The sequence below is a fragment of the Arachis duranensis genome, chromosome 10 (genome assembly GCF_000817695.3).
Source record: "Arachis duranensis cultivar V14167 chromosome 10, aradu.V14167.gnm2.J7QH, whole genome shotgun sequence".
Lineage (NCBI taxonomy): Eukaryota > Viridiplantae > Streptophyta > Magnoliopsida > Fabales > Fabaceae > Arachis > Arachis duranensis.
Window position 1 is genome coordinate 17,030,066 of NC_029781.3, and position 10,021 is coordinate 17,040,086.

Sequence of the window (10,021 nt, forward strand, 5' to 3'; positions counted from 1 at the left end):
GGATTTACTCCAACAAACACACAATGTGTTTATAGGGATTATAAAAGTGTTATTAAAATTAAAGTCATATATTTTTTAATATTTTGATAAATTTTTTTATTTTATTTTTTATATTAAAAGACGTTGTTGAATAATAATGAAGGATTACTTTGATTTTAGCAACATTTTTTAAAACATTGTAACCACTATAACGACCATAATATAGGCAAGATAGCATATGCACCATATATATAAAGCATCGTAGCCAGCAGAGTATAATCACCATAGCATATGCACCACATGCATATGGGCGTGTGAGTGAAGAGGCTAATGCAGAAAATACTAATTCAACTAATATAAGTGCCCTCTGAGAAATGCTTGGGTGGATGAATTGATATATGAACCTAGGAGTGACTTCCCTCCTCAAGAAGTCTTTGTGTGTTTGGATTGGGATTCTTGCCCCAAGCCCTCTCCTTCCATATCACTTCTACTTCATCAAATGTCAATCCCTTGGTCTCTGGAACATACAGAATCACAAACAGAAACGCAACCACCGCTATGCCACCAAGAATCAAGAATGTGGAAGCGATCCCTATACCATCAGCAATGGAGAGGAAGGTCTCTGACACAATCAAGTTAGACACCCAGCAAACAGTAGCCGACATGCCGCCACACACTCCTCTATATTCTTCAGGGTATATCTCCGAGTTCACGGTCCAAGGCACAGGCCCCATTCCTGGTGAGAAAAATCCAATGTAGAGGGCTAAACCCACAACTGCAATCCATCCATACACCTCACTTGAAGATGTTGACTGCTTAAAGAATGCAAGGGCCAATAGGACTACAGATACTATTACTCCTGCTAAGCTGCAAAGAGCCAATTTTTTTCGACCTGCGTGGTCGATGAGGTAAATGCCAAGCACTGTTCCAGCAGCGTTCATGCCGGCAACGATGAGGGACAGCAGTAGAGCCAACTGATTGGCATGGAAGCCTGCCATTTGGACAATTGTTGGGCTGTAGTACATGACTGTATTTATACCTGTGAATTGCTGAAAAAACTGCACAACCATTGGAGCATTCTGTGAGAACAAACTGATGTTGCTTACATTTAAATGCAGAGTCGGAAACTAATGCCAAATAGGGCGGTTTTCTTTTATGAGTTTAAACAAGAAATCACAGCCAACAAATTACACGGCATTTCAGACTGAAACAGGTAATACGAATGAAAGCTGAAATGAAAAGATTTAACACTTAACTCCTAATTTCTTTTATGTACGTCTCAAAACTCAAGTGAAATTAAGTCAACAGAAATCAGAAGATTTAGCACGAGAGATATTCATCAGAAACATTCCCTTATTTCTATTCAACAGAATATCAGCTCCTGAAATGAAAGGTTATAAACACTCATTTCAAACACCATGCAAAAAAAAAAAATCAATTTGATATAATGCCCGTGATGTAAGCAGCAAGCCATGATCACATGACTAGGTAATTTCAAGTACATAATTATGTTTCAGAGCAACCCAAAAAGTTAGAACGAGCCTCTGATTTCCTATGAGCTGCTTTCAAACTTGACGCAGTTTCTAAATAATTCAAAACATGTTTAGCAAAGCAGATTATTCTAGTTAACATATTAAATGGCAAGAGCATTCATGAGTTCATGTATGTCTTTCTACTACAAGAAAATTATGTTTCATTGTTTTGCAAGAATTGTATCCTCATTAACATTTTATTACCAGAAGTCCTCCTCCAACAAGGAAAGCCAATCTGATTTCCTTTGATCGAAAAACATGCCAGAATTTGACATTATTCCTTTTCTGGCGGTCTTGCTCCGATTGAGCTGTGAGGAAATCAACTTCATCCTCTAAGCGAGCAAGATCATAGATCTTAGAAAGCACATCAACTGCTTCATTTTTCCTATTCTGTACATGAAAGCAAAATCTCAAGATGCTTTCCTAAACAAGGAGCTTTCGAAAGTAGCATTTTTAACACAACTCTCAAAGCAATTGTGTACCTTTATAAATAGCCATCTTGGGGATTCGGGAAGAAAGAGCATGCAAACAAACTGAACAACTGCTGGCACACCTGATACTCCGAGCATCCATCGCCATGTTCCTGGAACCTGATCAATGAAGAATGTGAATTAATAGCCAAAAGTAAACATAGCATTTGTAAAATAGCATCACCGATTGGTTCTCATTGATTAAAAGATAACGGCAAAATCACACTAATTACATGTTAGACTTTACACTGATGATCAGCAGGTTAGTTAAATAACTAACTAACAGTTCTAACAGCTCAGCTGCCAGCTGTCTAACTGAACTGAATAACTAATTAACAAACTTCCTAATTTGGCATTTGAATTGCATTTACATTTCATTTAGAATCAGGTAAGTAAATTATGATACCTCTGTAAAAGCAAGGTTGACAAGGTAGGAAAGAAACTGTCCAGCAGTGATCATAAGCACATTTGTGCTTACCAAAGATCCTCTTATTTCAGATGGCGATGCTTCTGCAATGTAGACAGGAGCAGTGACAGAAGCAACACCAACACCCAAGCCAACGAGAAGACGTCCGAGTATGAGAACGTAAGGATCAGGCGCAGCAGCCATGAGAATGGCTCCAAGAGCAAAGATGACGTCAGCAAAGAGGGTGGCCTTCTTTCGACCAAAGAAATCGTTCGTCCAACCACCTACCGCTGCTCCAACTATTGCGCCAGCAATTGCCATGCTCACAATTGTTTCCTGAAAACTCCATCAATTAGAGCAACAAGTGGTAACTTGCCAGTAGGCTCGGATTGCTCGTAAATTGAGCGAGTTGAGCCCCTAAAATCACTACAACTTTAGAAGCGAGTCAATTTAGCTATGCTTCTATACCTCCAAGTTAAACAAATTCAGGTCTAGCTATAAATTGACGCATCTCACTAGTTTTTCTTTCTTTAGGTATATGAACTCTCTTTACTATGCAAAATCTCTTCTTTGTTAATTAGCTTCTTTTTTTTTATATCAAGTTAAAAAACTTTAAAAAAACGAGTTAAACAAATTGACCCATCCAATTTATTAACTCGGATGAGTTAAGTGATTTGGCATTTATTTGACTCGTTTAAAATACGTCGTCGTTTTTTCAAATTTTGACTTGTCCCGTCGGCTCGAACTCGCGCGCCCCGCTCATTTATGATACCTCCAGGCTCCAGCAATTAGGATGATTCAATTTCAATTTTCAATGCACGGTTTCTGCATACCGTAGCGTACCTGTAGGAAACTACTGTTTCTGACTTGCTCGAAATCATCTTTGATATAGAGAAGAGCTCCTGATATGACACCAGTGTCGTAACCGAAGAGGAGTCCGCCGATGCCGGCGACGGCAGCAAGCCCGAGAATGAAAGGGTTCTTGAAGAATGACATCTTCCGCTCCGGGTACAAATCAAGGTACCCTGAGCTCCCCGGCGTCGAGTGCATAGTGATCGTCATATTCTCTTTTCTATGAATCACCGCCACCACCACCACCAGCAGATGGTAAAAGCTGAATGATAGTCACAATTTCCCCACAAGTTTTTATTTTTAAGGATCCTCACGAGAATTTCATTTTAGTCCCTCTTTTTTGGAAGGATGATTAATGATTGATTGATTGACCAATCCGCCACGAACACTGGAACACTCTCATTGATACCAAAACAAGGCGGGAGTTACGTGTCCAACTTACTCCCGATTACTCTTTTTTGAATTAGGCCTAGGTGTCATGCTTTAAGAGATCCAAAAATAATATTCAATATCTTGCCAAATTTTTCTGGACAAAAATTAATAGAGGATTGAGATTTTTTAAAGCTTAACTGTGCATTTGTGCATGAAATTATTTGTAAATATTCGAAAATATATATAAATTTTCAATTTATTTATCGTGAATTATAAATATATTGATTTGTTGAAATTTTATTTTATGTTTTTGTCAGAATTAAAATTATAATGGTGCTCTAATATCGATTCTAAAATTAAAAACAAATAAAAAATAAAAAATTTAAATAACAAAAAAGACAAATTTCTAAAGTTCGGTATAAAATAGCCACATATAAACTTAGTTTAGTAAATTTTTTACTCTTCAAAATGTAGCTTATAAAAGTTAACTTTTAAAAGATGGTTTTTTAAAAATTATAACATTTATGTTCGATAAATCAAATTAAAAATAGCTTTCAATAAATACAAGCAAAGCTAAGAATTCGATGGTCCCAAAACATTTGGACCATTAAATGGTCCCAAAACAAAACATGTTTTTTAAGTTTTTTAATAACTGATAAATAGTCCTTATCTAATTTAAATTACAAATTAACCTCATATATTTTATTTAATCATAAAAACTATTTTTTATTTTATAAATTATTATTTTATCATTAATCTATTATGTTTATTAACAATATAAAACAAAAACAATAACGAATTAGATCTTCCATTGATTGTAATAAACTTTTTGACTATTCCAATCGATTAAAAGATTATATTTGATCCGTGACGTTCGTCCAGGGCTGTGAAATCGTGTTTCTTTGAAAATCAATCGATTGGATTATCAAAACAATCAATTGAATTTCAGGTTTCCCATAACTCAATCGATTGGACTACAAGTTGTTATCACAAAACAATCGACTGAAAATTGCAAGGCAGCATGGTTTTCGCAAAAATCAATCGATTGAACGATGACTAAAATGTGAGTTTTTAATAATTCAATCGATTGCTTATACTACCCAATCGATTGAATGCTTCAAAACAATCTGAGGTCTCACAATTCAATCGATTGGTTGTGTTACCCAATCGATTGAATTCATCAAAACAATATGGATTTGTCAAATTCAATCGATTGGTTGTGCTACCCAATCGATTGAAAGCTTCAAAGTAACTTGAGGTCTCACAATTCAATCGATTGGTTGTGTTACTCAATCGATTGAAGTTTGTACGTGACTTCCAATTCAATCGATTGGTATGAGAATTCAATCGATTGGGATGTAATGTAAATGTGTTTTTCTCTGCATTCAATCGATTGGTAATGTAATCCAATCGATTGAAATTTGAAATTTGCTATCTATTAAACCCAAACCATGCGTATTCACTCTCTCCCCGTTTTAAAACATCATAACATACACCATTTCTGCACCTCTCTCCTCTCTCTAAAATCCAGAAAGCTTCTCTCTTCTTCTCCAATCTCACCAACATCCACTCCAAACTACATACATATTATTAATCCTCATCTAAATCCTTACAAAACCCACCAAATCAATATCCCCAAAATAGCCAGAAATAAGAACGCCAAAAGAGCTAGGGTTGAGGAAGAAAGCTCTGCTTCCACTAGACTAGTTGCTTTATCACATTACATGGCAAGGTGGCTGCCGTCTCCGAGGGTACTGAACAACTATGTGGAGAAGTTTGAGTCAAGGGCAATTGTTCCTCCCAGGTGCATAACAGCCGAATTCATTCATGATAGACATTATAACTTGGTTTGGAATGCTTTGCAAACACAACACTTGACTAATTTTGTACAAACTAAGGATGATTAGTACCCGCACTTGGTAAGGACTATTTATAGTACTTTAAATTATGTTGTTCCTAAACTTGATGAAGAGGGTGAGAAGGTAATGCTGCTGATCGAGTTTGATTTAGGGTCACGGCATTATAGACTTACTTTGGAACAATTAGCTGAACAATGGAATTTAGTTTATCATGGGGCAAAATTTACTGGAGGTATTACGGTAGATGAAGAATGGGGGTGAATATAATAGATTGGTGGGTTTGCAGAGTCTACAGTATGAGAATCCACATATGGATGCTAGAGGTAATATAAGTTGCAGTGGTTTGGGTAATGAACAGCGTATACTTATGTATTTATTTTCGTACATGTTGATTCCAAGAAAACATAATCATTGAATCTTGTTTAACGAAGATATTCTAGTGCTTTGGACTATGGTGGCTGGAAAGGAGATAAAATGTCCTTATTTTATGGTTCATCATATGCTTGAAATGAAGAAAGGAAAATCAAGTATTGGTTTAGGATATGCTTGCCAATGGACCAAGATTTTCACCTGGCTTGGAATTGACTTGAGTGAAAAGAAAAGTGTCGTCTTGAGTAATGTAGCCAAGATTGATGACAGCACTCTTAGACAGATGGGAAGAGATCCGGATGCCCAAGAACCTCAGATCCAAGGACAACCACAAGACCCTGATGTGCAAGCACAATCACAGGAACCCCTACCACCACCCCTTCCTTCGCCAACAATGCGAGATTTGATGGATGAATTGCGAAGCATGAGAGTATATTTGGAGGGGCAATTTGCTGATATGAGGCAGCGTCAAGACAGGAAAACTGAAGCTATCAATCGTCAAGGAGAAGCAATTGATCTTCTATACACTAATCTAGGCATCACAAACCCAAGGGGCATCATCCCAAGGCCTGGACCATGAAGAAATTGTTATCTAGAACTCCACATGATCCTATAATCCCCATTGATGCTTGGATGAGAGTTAATGTTAGTGAGTTACAAAAAAATCTAGGATAATTACGTTTCGAGAGCGGCTCTATTTTCAATAATGACAAAATCTAGGTGTTATTTTCACTGTATCATGAAATGTGTCATTTCACTTTTGAGAGTCTTAGGTATTATTGTTCACTGGGTATTTTGACAATTTTAAATGATTTCATCCCTGTAAATCATATTATGAATTTTACTTTGGAATTGATTGTAACTTTCTCACTGGTTCATGAAATCCAACAGAAGCACAAGTTCTTGCAAGTTATTTCCATGGTGAAAGTTTCTTGATGCTGCTACTATTGCAACAGTTGGTGCCAACATGATGCTTAGTGAACACTAAAATTGATATCAAATTCAATCTTTGCACTTTGTTCTGCTAATCATGAAGCATAGCACTGACATTTTTGCTAGTATTTTACTCTGCCATTTTCATACATGATGGTAAAAAATTTTTGTGCTTTTATTAGATAGTGCAACTTTTTTAAGCTTATTTTGTTTTTAAAGAAAGTATTATGTCAATCTAACTTTCTTATTATACAAAGAAGTTAAAGTAGCAAAAAACATCTAATCTATACATGTAAATATGGGAACTTAATTCACATATAGAGTTTTTGAATATTCAGTGGGACTTTTGTACATTTTTATAATTCATATGTAGAGTTTTTAAAGGTACTAGGTTTGTTTGAATTGTAGGACCTTCTCTATCCTTCGTATGATTTTACTACATCATTTATTTAAACTCTTGGATGATGCATTAAATTTAGCTAAATCTTTTTCTTGTTTATCTATATCCTTAAGATGAGTTTCACGACTCGTATGATGAATTGTGGTCTTCACATTTTTGTTTACCAATAATATTTTCATTTTTCAAAATGTCTAACATCTTTTTTGAAGTTGCAAAACTTTTTTCTTTGATAAAGCAACTTATTTGACCATCTTTGTGAATTCTTAAAATAATTCATCATAAGATTCTTGTAACTCATAATAGTAGTAAGAAAAACTTGCGGTCTGAGGTTGGCTGAGAGATAGAAGTTTGCAACTTCGTCTTCATTATCTAAGGAAGCTAAAGAAGCGTCGGCATTTTTTCATGAAATCAGGTGCAATCAGTTCTTGAAACCAATCGATTGAAGAATGCTTGCAATCAGGTGTTTGTACGGATTCAATCGATTGTTTTGGCAGTGAAATCGATTGATGTATCCTCAATTGCTGATTCAATCGATTGTTTTGTTATTGTAATCAATTGAATTACACTTAATTACTGTTTCAATCGATTGGTTTGTTAATGCAATCGATTGAATTATCCTCAATTATTAATTCAATCGATTATATTGTTATTGTAATCGATTGAAGTACACTTAATTACTGTTCAATCGATTGTTTTCTAAGTGCAATCGATTGAAGTATCCACAATTATTATTTCAATCGATTGGTGGGGGCTTGATTCCGTATAGTGCCTATCAACCAGTTTTGAAACTATTTTTATTTAATTATTAATGATGCATCTAATCTCATTATTATTATTATTTGAGTATTTATCTACTTAAAAATAATTATAGATAAGATATAATCATATGAATTAATAAAATTTACTTTGTTAAATTGTAAATAAAAATCAAGATAAAATTTGATTTGTATTTGATCTTAATCAAAAGATAAGATATCATAAAAATTTTTAAAATTGTTCACTTAATTTAAAATTTTTTAAAAAAGATAGAATTAAAATTTGGTTATCTTTTTTGGGTGTATATATATGTGCTCAATGCGACTAATTTTCTATACGTTGACAAATTATTTTAAGTATTTTTCTTTCAACCAAATCTACTTATACAATATTCTTCAGTTGATAATAATCATCGATATTCCTCCTAACGAAGATTTAGTACCCAATGATGCATGTAATACGCAGAATATGTCACTGGCTACAGACTGTGATCTTACCACAGTTGATTTTGGAGCCTGTGATCTTACCACAGTTGATTTTGGTGATCAAATTAGAACTACGATTCTTAGTGCTAAGGTAAGACGTAATCGGTTTTTAATTTTTAGTAGAATGTATTATGAGTAATTTAATCTTTTATGTTTTCTTTCTACAGGATGGCCTAGTTATCAATGACGATGTTATTCAAAGCAAGGATCTAAATAAAAGTGAAGAATTGTCTAGTAAAGTGGAAGAGGTCCTCCTTAGCATGGAGGTAATTTAATTTGACAATCAGTATTGCAATTTATATTTATATTATGTCATACAATTTATATAGTATAAACATTTTTTTATCACTCTTTTCATATTTTTACATTTATATGAAATTATTTTACATAAAATGTTTGCAGTCAATGAGAGTTGTAAACATGGCTCAGAACGAAAAAATTGATAAAATCCTTGAATCTGTAAGCCGCATCAAGACAATGATATCACAACTCAGTCTGAACAATGATTTCGAGACTCCGACCAAGCTTTCTGTACAAAAGACATGTCCATTCTTAAAAAGATTGAAGGCTAAGAGTTCGGATATTGATATTCATACTGCTATATCAGACGATGAGGATGATCTTATTGAACTGGACAAGAGGTCTTTCACTCACGATGATGCGTTCAACATCGAGATCAATATGGACAAACCAGTATCCCCAACTATAAGAGCCGCAACAAAAAAGAAAAATATATCAAAGGTATATGCTAAAATTCAATAACTCATATTTTTTACTAGTACAATCCTAACATGATAATAAGAATTTACTTGAACCTATTTTTTTTTCTTAGGGTAAGACTATTATGGGGACACAGAAAAATTATTGTTCACTCTACCAGGCGGAATTAGAAAGCCAAAGATTGAGCGTAAATCATTCAATAAATCCAAGACGTCTTATGCATTGAGCCAACCCACAAAAGACTATAGAAGACCTGTTTATTTCTTTTCCATTACCAACGTAATTACCACTTAAACACCAATCTTTAATTATCTAGTTTCTTATAAGTACTGCTAATTAATCATCTAGTTGTGTATTACTAATACTTTTGTGTTAAACTTTGTAGTCAATGCAGTGTAAATTTATGCCAACTCCAACCATGCGTCTTTTGGAAGATCAGATAAAGGCCTGTGCATATGCATTTTCAGCCTCGCTGGATCCATCGTAAGTTAATTTGATATTATCTGTGTTGTCGATGAATGAGGACCAATCTAATGTGTTTTTGTTTTTAATTGATACAGTGAAGAACTTGTGGTAACAGATACAATCAAAGCAACTAGATCAGACTTTGAACATTTCATACCTAATAGACCCATTACTGATAAGGTACACAAATAATCGATTAATTAATTTACATTTGATTTTTTGCACAATCTAGTGATATATTTGGATTATGGTTCAGATTCTTGAATTAGCAGCATTGAGATGCACTGATGAATAATCTGATGTAAGTTTTAAGACAACATGGCAACTTTCACCGAGATTTGTGGTATGTTATATAACCCCTAACAAGATAATTTTACTGATTATAAGTTATAAATGTAATGCTGATATATAACCATGCTTTAT

General features: G+C 34.4%; 1 protein-coding gene across 1 annotated transcript; it reads right to left on the bottom strand.

Annotated features, from left to right (window-relative positions):
- Positions 1-202: 202 nt before the first annotated feature.
- LOC107469298 (inositol transporter 1) lies at positions 203-3,671 on the bottom strand. The gene is made up of 5 exons (XM_016088679.3): positions 3,231-3,671; positions 2,388-2,723; positions 1,994-2,101; positions 1,716-1,901; positions 203-1,037 (listed from the first exon to the last, which is right to left on the bottom strand). Exons 1-5 carry the CDS (start codon positions 3,447-3,449, stop codon positions 384-386), a joined length of 1,503 nt encoding a protein of 500 aa, XP_015944165.1. The 5' UTR covers positions 3,450-3,671; the 3' UTR covers positions 203-383.
- Between the last annotated feature and the right edge of the window lie 6,350 nt (positions 3,672-10,021).